This window comes from Rattus norvegicus, chromosome 7 (genome assembly GCF_036323735.1).
Source record: "Rattus norvegicus strain BN/NHsdMcwi chromosome 7, GRCr8, whole genome shotgun sequence".
In the NCBI taxonomy this organism is placed as follows: domain Eukaryota; kingdom Metazoa; phylum Chordata; class Mammalia; order Rodentia; family Muridae; genus Rattus; species Rattus norvegicus.
Genome location: NC_086025.1, coordinates 31364014 through 31377277, shown reverse-complemented (window position 1 = coordinate 31377277; position 13264 = coordinate 31364014). Strand labels below are relative to the sequence as shown.

The 13264-nt window shown below is 43.6% G+C and overlaps 1 protein-coding gene across 7 annotated transcripts in view; it reads left to right on the top strand.

Moving 5' to 3' along the window:
* Plxnc1 (plexin C1) overlaps positions 1-13264 on the top strand; it is a 153846-nt gene that overhangs the window by 53546 nt on the left and 87036 nt on the right. For all 7 annotated transcript variants that reach the window (XR_005486861.2, NM_001426988.1, XM_039080100.2 and 4 more), the window contains one exon: positions 8643-8757. Coding sequence is in view for 4 of the 7 variants with exons in the window: in NM_001426988.1 (NP_001413917.1) it covers positions 8643-8757 (115 nt within the window). In the remaining 3 variants the exon portion in view is untranslated. The remainder of the gene's footprint in view (positions 1-8642; positions 8758-13264) is intronic.

The following is a 13264-nucleotide window of genomic DNA, read 5'->3' as shown; positions in this document are numbered from 1 at the left end:
TGCCGCCATATTTGGGTTGGGTAGTTCTTCAGGTATATTACGGGCTACACAGATGTCTACTTACTTGGGAAGCAAACTTACTACATCAGAGTAGTTTCTGAGTGTCAGAGAGCAAGCTTAGAAGTGTCCGGAAGCTCCCTTTTTGCCACTTGAGCCTGAATAGCTTGGACAATGTTTTCTGGGCTGCGGATGGGGGAGGTGGTCCATTTTCTTATACATCCAAGTGACTGTATTGAAGTCTATTATTATTTTGGGCAAATCAAGCTCTATAACACATTTCTAATAAACTGAGAAGAGGCTTCTTAAATAGTTGCATGCACTAATTGTTACCACATAAAGAATTTTTCACCTAAGGAGAGATATTTTTTGTTATTTAAATTAACTCCCCCCCCACCTCAGGAAATTTTTTCTTTGTACTTGGACAGTTTTATGTTCTAATTTTCAAGTAGATCTGTATCTATTTATTGACTTTATCATGTAGGCATGAAATCTAACTAGGAATAGGAACAAAATAAAATAACATTGTATTAGGGTTTTCTAGAGGAACCAAAACACACACATATGCGTGTGTGTGTGTGTGTGTGTGTGTATGTATGTTGAAATAGTACAACCACTATCTCATACCTAAGAACCTGGTACTTGCCTCAGCAGTTAGAGTAATCCCACAATGACAGTCTCACAGCAGGGAAGCTGAGAACCCAGTAGTTACCAAGTCTACAAGGCTGGGTACGCCAACAGTCTTTATCTGGTGCCAAAAAGCGTTTCTGGAGAGCCGCTAGTCCCCAGTCAACAAGAACAGCCTGGAAATGCTGGCTCAGGCTCTTATGTCAATGAAGGAATCAGCGGCGGCAGAGGCAGGTGAATTAATTAAGTGGCAAGGGGGAGGACCAAGTGAGCAAAATAGCCTTTTTAATTTGGGCTGCTACCAGGAGGTGCTGCCCACCTTTGGGGTGGTTCCTCTCAGATCAGTCAAAGGCAACCAGGAAGTCTTCTGGTGAGGCTTTTTACTCAGGTGATTTTAATTTGTGACAAGTTGCCATTAAAGCCAACCATCACAGATAGCGACTGAGATCTTAGGGTTTTCAGATCGATCCGATTGTGATTTAAATATGTCGCCTGCAAAACCTGTGTTGTACATGGAGTTGGGAGGTGGGGCCTGCTGGGGGTGGGGCCTGCTGGGGGTGGGGCCTGCTGGGGGTGGGGCCTGTTGGGGTGGGGCCTGCTGGGGGTGGGGCCTGCTGGGGGGGCCTGCTGGGGGGGGCCTGTAGCGAGATGTTTATGAATGAGGGCTCTGTTGTCTCCAGACAGGCTTGAGGCTCTGAGTTGTTTCTCACCCTTGACTTTTTCTTACCCTTCCACCATAGGGTGATGCATCTAAAACACCCTTGCCAGGTCTGGGTCCTTCAGCCATTGATTTGTAAAACTATAAGAAAAAAAATTCTGTTCTTCACAAATTACTCAGTCTCTGGTATCCTGTTATAATTATACAAAATGGACTTAGCCTCATAATTGGTACTGACTCGTAAGGCTGATAATATAATCAATACCTGACAGTGTGAGCCTGGCTGGGAACTGGTTGTGGGTAGAAGTCGTAAGAGTCTGGGGCGTCGGGATGGGAAAAACCCATTGCAATGTGCTGATTCCTTTAAAAAAATATTTATTTTTTATTTTACAAATATGCTGGAGCCTGCATGTATGTAAGTAAGTGTGCCATGTGCATATCTGGTGCCCACAGAGGCCAGAAGACAGAGTTGGAGGCCTAGAAACTGGAGTTATGGGCAAATTCGAGCCACCTAGTGTCGGTGCTTGAACTGAGCCCAAACGCTCTGCAAGTCCAGCCACTGCTCTTAGCTGCTCAGCCATCCCTCCAACCCATTAAGGCTGATTCTGATGTGGGTGCAGAGATCAGTAATGTGGAGACCTCCTAGAGTTGCAGATGTGATGGGAATATGTGCAGAAATATGGAAGGTGAAGTCCTTCTGTCAGGGTCTCCGGTAAGAGTGAAGAACAAAGGTTTGGCACTGGGAATAGAGGCCATTGGTGTCAGTTCATTTTGTGTGGCTGTGCTAAAATGCTGGACCAAAAGCAACTTGAGAATCAGTAGTTTAGCTTATGGTCCCAGAGGGATAGAGTCAGTCCAGGCTGGGAATGTATGACCTGGTGACATTTCATCTGCACAGAGAAGGAGGAAGGGCTAACAAACTCAGATCATTCCCCTTATTGCATACTTCCTGCAACAAGCTCCACCTCCTAAATAGCCTTCCCAAACAGTGCCACCAACTGAGGACCAAGTACTCAAATACATGGGCCTATGTGGGACATTTCTCATTCAAACCACCACACTCCGTTTGTGTGCTGGGTTGAATATGCTTGGCCCATAGGGAGTGGTACTATTAGGAGGTGTGGCCTTGTTGGAGGAAGTGTGTCACTGTGTGGGTGGGTTTTGGAGGGCTCCTTCTATGCCCAGGCTCTACCCATTGTGATGAGAACTTCCGCCTAGCTGCCTGAGGATGCCAGTCTTTCCTGGTTGCCTTCAGATCAAGATGCCGAACTCTTAGGCCCTTCTCCAGCACCATGTCTTTCTACCATGGTGCCATGCTTCCTGCTATGGTGATAGTAGACTAAACCTCTGAACCTGTAAGCCAGCCCCAGTTAAATGTCCTTCATAAGAGTTGCCTTGGTCATGGTGTCTCTTCACATCAATAAAACCCAAACTAAAACACCAGGTAACAGTTGCAAAGAGGTTGGTGGAACTGTACCCATGACCTAGGACTCTGTGAAATACAGATTCGGGGGTTCTGGTAGAAGAATTTCTAAGCTAAATATTAAATAAGCTGTGTGATTACCTTTTATTGAAAATAGAATAAAATAATTTAAATACAGTGTTCGTAGTTAAAAGGGAAGCAGGGAGAAAATTTTGGAAAAATTCTCAGCTGGCCATGTAAAGAACAAAGAGGCATTTTTAGAATGTGGAATTATGGGCGTGACCAAGGACCACTTACTAGAGATTACCATATAAAGAAGGCAACCAGGTTCTAGTCATCAAGAATAACAGGAGAATGACCTCAAAGACTTTCTTCAGGGTAGGTTGGACCCTTAGGGTAAAGCTTCCAGAGAGGTTCCCTAAGGTCCCCAGCATTCATTTGCCAGGCCACTTTGGGACTTTGCTCCTTGTGTTCTGACTCAGTGCCCCTTAGCCATCCACGCTATGGCCCCTGCAGGCCTAGACACAGCCTGGATTGACATTCCGGAGGGTCCATGTGGTAGACCCTGGTAGTATGTGCTTGGCACTAGTTTTATAGCTATGTATAGTTCATAGGCTAGGAGCCTATGATGGCTTCCATCTAAAATCAAAAGGCTGTCACAGGCAGCCTGGGAGTCCATGCAGAAACTAGGTACAGGGACAAAGGGAGTATATGTAGAGAGTCTTTACTGTAGCCATGTCTAGAAGCTCATGGTAATGGGGCAGCTTCTGAGACATCAGAATTATACCAACACCAAACCCTTCCAGCTACAGGTACAAGAAGACCTAACTTAGGACAGCTACTAAGTGGGCTGAGCCCATCCTAACTTCAGGCAGAACAGCCTGGGTGCTTGGTGACCCTGTGCCAGGATGTGGTGTGTGGACTTAAAGGAGATGGTTCTGTAGCCTGAAGAGTACATGTTCTCTGCCTTGCTGGGCTGTAGACTTACCTGGGACCAGTTACACGTTTCTGTGTACTTAGTTTTTCTTGTGGAAAGAGAGTGTCTATCTGTCTGTCTTATCCTTGTATCTTGGGAGCACACACTGTATTTACATTCAACATCTCACAGCTGGAGATGACTTGCCTCTGGATGTATTATACCCAGGGTCTTACTCATAACCACTTTAGGTGAGAGTCTAGATTTTGAGTTGGGACTGAGCCAGCTACATCTTTTGGGGCCATTGAGGTGGAATGAATTTTCTAACCTGGTTTTCATGTGAGAGGGACATGACATGTTAGGACCAGATGTGGCATGCTTTGGCTTGAGTATGTCCTTCTCAAAAGCATGTTGGAAATGTACACCCTGGTGGGTCAGCTTTGAGGGGTGAGGTGAGCTCTAATAGGATGCACTTAGATCAAGAGAGCTCCACCTCATGCTTACAGCCCCTGAAAGGAAAAAGCTGGGAACAGTGAATTCAATGTCTTTTCCGACAGCCTCTTCTCCCAGGGAATGACACAGCCAGAGGCACTTCATCAGAGTCAAGCACTCACTTGTGGCTATCCCAGCTTCTTAAGAAATACATCTCTATTCTTTGTAAACATATGGGTCTGAGTCTTCTACAAAAGCTGCATGGATCTGTGGAAGAGGAGAAGCACATGTACCAGCATAAGCAAAGAATACATATACACCCCTGACATTTTCTCCAGGACACACTCAGGCTGAGATGACTCCTATTTCTCTCCTATCCAAAATGGCCTGACGAAATGGAAAGGAAGTCAGATCTAGGAATGCAGCCTAGTAGGGAGCTTGCTTGCAGTCCTATCACTTGGGAGATGGAGGCAGAAGGAGGCCATCTTTGGCCTCCTACACTGTGATTTAGAGGCCACCTTGTTCTCCATGGGACCCTATGGGGGATGGAGGCAGAAATGTGGGAGGGAGAGCCCGCCCATCAAGAGTGGTGGAGTAGTTCATTAATCGCCATGTCTGACAATGACATTCTCATGTCATTCAGGGGATGGCCTGAGGATTTATCCATTTGGCCATTTCCTTAATGGGTCCATAAGAATATGGATAATTTTTCAAAAGAAATCTTCTCAACCCACCCACCCCCCAGTTTTGTTTACTAAGATGTGGGAGCGTTAAGCTCTGCTCCCCCTCCTTGAGAAATGAGAATGTGTGGGTAATGTGCTGTCGAGATTTTACAATCTGCAATATTTGAGAATAAGATACTGTTGTTGTTTGACCATCTGGTTATACATACTTGGTGTTGTGGTTTGCTTTTTTATTTTTTTTTAAACTGGAGAAGGGCAAGGAATGAGAGTTTAAAAAAAATTCAGAATTTACTTTCTTATACAAACAAAGGATTTATGTTTAGATGTGCAGCCCAGTTAGATATTGTTTCTAGGGGGAGAGAAAATAAACAGTCTGTTGCTTCATTTTCCTTTTCAAAAATAATAATAATAATAAACTAACCTTAACTCCTAATTTGATCTTCAGCTCCAAACTTTTGGTTTATGTGAAAATCAGTCTGGTTTCGGGAAAGAAGAGTCAATCATAAATCACAGCTCTCGAAAGAAAATTCACCAGCAGAAAAGACCTATAGAGATTTCATATTTCATCCATTCATTCAAAAATATTTATCGAAACCGTAGTATTTGCATCTCGTGCTGGCAGACGCTGAGGGATTTGCTAAAGAAACATCAAGATACTCTCCCTCCCTTCTAGGGGCTTAGTGCTTTTCTCGGGGAGAAATGGCACGGCCATGTGAAACAGTTAAGTTGTAATTCGAGGCAGCATATGATTAAATACCAAAATGTGTGGTTCCGACAAGAAATGCTATAGTTCAGAAAGGGAGTGATAACTCCGTGGCATGACTGGTTTTTCTGCCTACAAATTGGCAAATTGTAGCACTATTTGTATGAAATATTTTACACTTGCTTCTTTGGCAGCCTTAGGCCTTGACTCCCAGTCAGCATTAAGAGCCTGCAAATGTATCTGTACTTCAGTCACTGTGGAATTGGCTTAATTTTTCTCCCCTTCTTTCTTCTAGGCAGAGGAAGTGCCTTGATACAAACCAAAGGGCCCAGGAGAGGCAGGGAGTTTCTGATAGTAATGATCTTTTTCAGATACAAATAAGGCACCAGCCCTGTCTCTCCCTGCGCCTGAGCCGCCATGCTGGCAAACTCCCTCTGACATTGAGAGAGGTTTAATTTGAACTTAATGTCCGTGACGGACGAGTGAGCCATCATGGGTCAGATAGATTTATGGCCTCGGAGAATCGCTAATGAAAACTCCTTTGGTTATGAAATTGGAGAAGGGCTAACACAGATGTGGGAGGAGTCGGGACACATATACACTCCTGGGGAGCCCAGTTTCCTGGTGGGTGACAAGCTAAGAGGACTTGGGAATGGGTGTTAGAGAAACTTACCAACTTCCTATTCTATATTTGTCATATCCAAATGAGCACAGAACTCAAAGAGAAGCCGTGAGACCTAAATTGTTAAAAATAAGAGAAAGAAGACAGGCGGGACTTCCAGTCGAGGGGGGACACCGACCCACCCACAAAACCTTCAACCCAAAAATTTGTCTTGATTATAAGATGTCCGGGGATAACGATGGAGCAGAGACTGGGGGGAATGGCCAGCCAATTGGTGGCCCAACTTGACTCATCCCATGGGCAAAAACTAACTCCTGACGTTATTAATGACACTCCACTGTGCCTGCAGACAGGAGTCTAGCATAACTGTCCTCTGAGAGTCTTCACACAGCAGCTGATGGAAACAGATGCAGGGACCCACAGCCAAACTTTAGGCAGAGCTCAGGGAGTCTTGGAGGGAGGGGGGATTAAGGGAGCTGTAGGGGGTCAAGGACACTACATCATACCTACAGAGTCAACTAACCTGGGCCCATGGGGGCTCCCAGGGACTGAACCACCAACCAAAGAGCATGCGTGGGCTGGACTTAGGCTCCCTCTACATATGCAGCAGATGTGTAGCTTGGTCTTCATGTGGGTCCCGTAACAATTGGAGCAGGGACTGTCTCTGACCCTGTTCCCTGCCTTTGGGTCCCTTTCCCCTTCCAGGGATGCCTTGTCTGGCCTCAGTGGGAGAGAATGCACCTAGACCTGCTGCAACTTGATGTGCCAGGCTGGGCTGATACCCATGGGGGGTGGGGGTGGTGAGGCAAGGGGAAAGGGGGAAGGGAAGGAAGGGGAGGGGGAGGGGTGGGAAGGTTGGACTGGGAGAAGAGGAGGGCTGTCATCAGGATATAAGGTGAAATAAATAATGAAAAGAAAAAAGAAGAGGAAGAAGAAATCTTTTGAAGACAGTATATCCTTTGGGCCCATTTATAACAGGGCTGCCCCTCAGTGATTGCCGTCACCATTTAAATGTGTTGGAATCTCCTGGACTAGGAGTTCTTAGTTTTCTTTTAAAAGTCAAAAGTTGTTCTCTCAGGCTGACCTTCATTCTAATCTTTGCCTGGAAGGACTGTAGTTTCTCAGGCTACTGTCTGCGTGGTGCTAGGTCATTTGAAGATAATGTGGCACTTGGTGTTCACTCCCCTCATTGGGTTGGTGGCCCATCTGGCAAGTTAAAGTGACCTGGAGTGACCGATGCATGAGACAACCAGTGACTGCAGTTTGAGAGCATCTATTCATCAAAGTACACGGCCCTGGCTACAACTTAAGATTTATTTGGGGCATCTCCTGAGCTGGCTGACCTGGGAGAGTGGCCTTGCAAAATGTTTTGCTCGTATCTTTTGATATAATTTGGTATCTGTCTAAATAAATGTTCAGGAGCAGATGGTTACAGAATTTCTTATCATAGTCTTGGGCAGACTCTGCCCTTGAAATATTTTCATTTAATCGTCATGTTGCAAAGCTCAAAATGGTAGCATTATTATTTCTTTTTAGCACAAAAATGAATGTCACTCAATAGCTTGGTATTGCAAACCTAAAATGTATATTCTGGCCTGGTCTTGAGAGGCATTTCTCCACAGGGACTCTTTATTTTAGAATTCATGAGGGACTGTGCTTCCTTTGGAACTATCCGATGAGGTCATCTTGGGAGATAACATAGAGGTTGAAGTTCAGCATGTTTTCAACATTTGTCCTTGGTTCTTAAATACACACACACACACACACACACACACACTCACACACACACACACTCACACACATGCACACACACTCACACACATACACACACTTTCACACACACTCACACACATACACACACATATACACACATACACTTACACACACATACACACACTCACACACACATACACACACACTCACACACACATACACACACTTTCACACACACACATACACACATATACACATATACACTTACACACACATACACACACACTCACACACACATACACACACACTCACACGCACATACACACACTCACACTCACACACACACACATACACACACTCACACACACACACATATACACACATACACTTACACACACATACACACACCCACTCACACACACATACTCACACTCACACTCACACACATACACACACACTCACACACACATACACACACTCACACTCACACACATACACACACATACACACACTCACACACTCACACACATACACACACCCACTCACACACACATACACACACTCACACGCATACACACTCACACACACATACACATGCTTACACACACACACTCACACTCACACACATACACATACACACATACACACACACACCCCTCTGTTATTTCTTTGTTGCTTTTCATGATTTTAATATCATATCCCTTTTCTCATTCAAAATGGATAGCCTACCATACAAAGTGTTTTGTACTACTGATCATGAGAAAGTTGTAATTTGTGTGTGTGTGTGTGTGTGTGTGTGTGTGTGTGTGTGTGTGTACATCCCAATTTATCAATTGGTGAGTTTTGTTTGTTTTGTTTTGTTTCATAGGTGCACTTTTCAAGGGGATTGCACACATGCTGGGAGCTTTGAAAACTGGCTGGATATTTCATCAGGACCTAAGAAATGCCCGAAAATTCAGATAATTCGAAGCCTCCGAGAGAGGGTAAGAGGAAACGCTTCTTTGTCTTTGTGATATTGTCTTTATGCTACGTTACAGCTGCCTTCTGGGTATAAAGGAAACCTTTTCACAATGAAATAGGCCTGGTGACAGGACTCCACTCTGTTGGTGCACGGTGGGGGCCTGCCAGATGTTGTCTATCTGCAAAGTGCCAAGGATGCGGTAATAACCAGGCCGTGTGTGGTACAGCCCGCCCTCACAGTTTGCCATCTTGCTAGATAAAGATGACCTTCAGTGGTTGAACTCAAAGAGAAGATTTTTTAAGGTAGAAGAAATTCAGCTTGATTTTTAAAATAGAGGAAAAGTAAGCTCGGACTTGCGGTTGAACGGATTCCTGCGCTGTGGATCTCGGTGGGACTTCATTTTGGTCAGCCAGTCTACACACCACTGTGCTCAGTCTTCGAATGACTGGTGGGTGGTGCAGGGGTCAAGCAGTAGCGTGAACCAAATATGAGCCCGTCCCTTGGAGAGCTCTTGTGGTATGAGAGCATATTGGAGCAGAACATTCCCTGCTGCCTTGAGGGGAATAGAATTCCCTCCATGATGCTGTAAGGAGACATTTCCTCCCTAATCATGGCTCTTGTGTTATGAGTAATCGTACAGAGTCCCCGTCAGCAACCAGTTGACCTGTCGGCTGCACTCACTGTGTTCTGTGTGAATGCCACATTAACAAGGAAATGGGCCACTTTCTCTTCTCACTTTGCCATTTCAAATAGCAAGAAGCACGCCACTTAAGATGATTTAACATTTAATAAAGGGAAGCCAGGGCATTTAATGAGTGATAAATAATAAAAGAACCAAGCTTTCAAGTCGTGACCGATCAGAACTCACGGATTGAGAGTTACTTGCTATTGTCGCTTCCTGCCATCACTCTCTGGAGCGAGGGTGAGCTCCAAAAATCCAAACTCCTGCCAGCTCCGTGTCAGGGGGTCAGAATCAGGGTAAGTGAAGTTCAGCCATCCGTACTCGGGTATAGTCAAGTTCTTTTCTTTTTGGTCTGAAGAAACAGCTGGCTTTGGTGATAAGTGTTAGGCCGAAAGCATTAAGACATTTTATATCCTCAGGCTCCTTATACTTGGTTAAGATTTTGCAGGGCAGTTTTTTCTTTGTCATCCAAAGACTTGTAAAGGGTGATACTATACCCTTCTAGTATATTATACCCTCATAGTAAGAAAAAAACACAGCTTGTTTAAGTGCTGTTCATGTAATAGCTTACCTATCTAGGGGTGATATAACCACATCACCATTTACATGTCATCCGAACATTTCAGAACGCACACCCACTCAGGAATAGTAGATCACATCTGTAATCCCAGCACTCAAGAGGCAAGGGCAGAGGATCCCTGTAAGTTTGAGAGACCAGCCTGGCTCCCATAATCAATTTCAGGCCAGCTAGGACTCCATAGTAAGACCCTGTCTCAAACAACATACAGCCAAAAATCTTGCACACAGACAACCACTAGTTCTTTCGGCCCCACCCTGAGTCCCCACTGTGGCTTACCGCTGGCCCTAGCAGAGTCTTCCCAGACAGCCATTACATCACTGTCCACAAATTAGAGATAAGCATTGAGTTAATTTTTAAATTTACACGCTACCATTTCATGTGTGCTTGTGCATGTCATGGCATGTATATGGTCAGAGGATTAGTGGAGTGGGCTCTCTTCTTCTACTGTGTGCGTCCAACTCAGGTTATCAGGCTTGGCCACAGGAATCTTTACTGGCTGAGCCACCTCACAAGCCCACTAATTGGCTAATTTCACTTCAGCTATTCTTTAAAACTATCTCTGGACTCATCCCTCTCCAACCGAGGGGTTGAACCTGGACCTTTAAGCATGCCAGAGGCAAGCACTCTCTACCTAAAGAGATGGTGGCGGTCTGTAGTTGTCCCCAATGCAATCTATTAGGTAAGGTCAAAGAGTATTTGCTAGCTGTCCATCATATGACTGGCAACATTCTAGTACCTTTGCAGGTATAGAGAAATATATTACAGAACCTTGGCTCATAAGAAGCACTATTTCTTTACCCCAAACAACCAGAGAATAGGATGTCTTCATCTTCACCGAGGGATTCATAATTAAAAGAATTAATTAGAGAAGCACCTGTTAGTCTAGGATGGATTTCTCTGAGGTTTTTGTTGAGCAAAAAGAAGAAGGAGTGTAGTCTGCTACTGAACAGAAATTTCCTGTTGGTGTGCATCTGTCTTCGGGAGATTATGTTAGCATTGTCTTAGTCAGGGTTCTCTAAAGAAGCATAATTTAGAGGGAGAGAGGGAGGGAGGTAGGGAGAGAGGGAGGGAGAGAGGGAGATGTGTGTATAATGAAATATACACACACACGCACACACATATATACACACATGCACACATATATATACATACATGTATACATGTATACATATATACATATATATACATATACACATATATACATATACATATATACATATACACATATATACACATACACATACACACACACACACACACACACACACATATATATATGTATATATATATATGGATGGTTTATGGACTCTAGTCTGAGTAGTCCAAAAATCGATGTCTCCTAACCATAAGGCCAGGGATCTAGTAGTTGTTCAGTACATGAGACCGCATACCTTCACAGTCCCAGTCTGACACTAGAGTCCCAGGGATGTTCTAGAGAGCTTCTGTTATTTAGCCTAGAAAGAAGGCTCTAATAACAGCAAAGGAATGCTTCACTAACAGGATAGATGAACTTGCCAGCAAGGGTGAGTCTAAGCAGGCGAAAAGCAAAAGCTTCCTTCTTCAATGTCCTTTTATATGGGCTGCCACCAGATGTGGCTTAAATTTACAGTAGGTCTTCAGATCTCAAACCCAAGCAAGAAAATCCTCACAGCTGTACCCAGATGCTTGGGTTGTAGTTGGTTCCAGATGCAGTCGGGTTGACGTCCAAGATGAGCCATTACGAGCATGGAGACTAGTATGGGGGCATTCACACATGGCTGCAAGTGTGGCTTTCCCAGTTGAATGTCAAGTGTAATGGGGAAGGAAGGCCAGTAAACCTGGAAACTGGGTCATCATGTAGACATGTCCCATTGCATTACACATGCAGTTAATAAGAACACGGCAAGGAACACAAAGAGAGTTAGTGCTAAGTGAAAATCATTTACCAATAAAAATATGACAGATATAGGAGTTGAAAACATTTTTTCCCACAAAGCAATCTGGTTCCTATAGGAGAGGAGGTAAAGAGACTCTTCCACACATCAGAAATGAAAGAAATTCTGCCAGCGCTGATTGTGTCAACCGTGTCTCTTGTCCAATCATACGAGAAGCAAGGAGTTGGGAACTGGAGAGCTGGCTCAGTGGTTAAGAGCACTGACTGCTCTACCAGAGGACCTGAGTTCAATTCCCAGCAACCACACGGTGGCTCACAACCATCTGTAATGGGATCCGATGCCCTCTTCTGGTGTGTCTGAAGAGAGCTACAGTGTACTTATATATATTTTTAAAAATAAATAAATCTTAAAAAGCAAGTAATATAAATAATTTGGAATGAAATATAGAATGACGTCACTGTTTGCTAGTCTTAAATTGATGCATATATTCTAAATATATTCAATTGAAAAGCTGCTGGAGAATTCCAGGATGTGAGTTGGTTGAGAGAGCAAATGCTCCCTAGCATTCTCCAAATTTAAAAATATCAAAAACTTCACAAATAAATAAATCTAAGTACAGATGTTCAATCAATTCTCAGATATAAACAATCATACCATGTGTCAGGTCAACAACCGTTCAACTTCCAGTCATTGGAAAAACAATTCCACTTATAAAAGCAATAGAAGTATTCAGGGACAAACTCTAGAAGCAACATGTACTTTCTGTATTTAAAAGTCACTTTTAAGCTGGGCAGTAGTGGCAGACGCCTTTAATCCCAGCACTTGGGAAACAGAGGCAGGCAGACTTCTAAGTTTGATGCAGCCTGGTCTACAGAGGGAGTTCCAGGACACGCAAGGCTACACAGAGAACTCTGTCTTAACAAAAAACAAATAACAACAAAAATAAACCCAATCACTTTTACTAAACAACAACAAAAAAAACTTTTTGGAGACAACTACTAAAAACAGAATGTTTTTGGGCTCTGCAACAGTTTGTCTCAGCCATTTTTCCCCCCTGATTATAAGAAGGTAACGGAACAGTGAGTGGTCTATTGAACATATTTATAATTTGTCATTCTGGAACATTCTCAATCAAAACCTAAGTGTAAATATGTAGGAGAATCTCTTTGGGAAACAGGAAAAACATCTATGCATATCCATAAACAACCCATGTTTCTTAGGAAAAGTTACTTCTACAACTTATTTTATTAGATTTTTTAAATAAGTAGGAGTTTTCTTTAAATTAATACTGTATTTACTGGAATAATATGAGCTGATTTAGAATATCTTATACATACATACATACATACATACATACATGCATATTAAAGTTTCTTTAGGCATGGTCAATGCC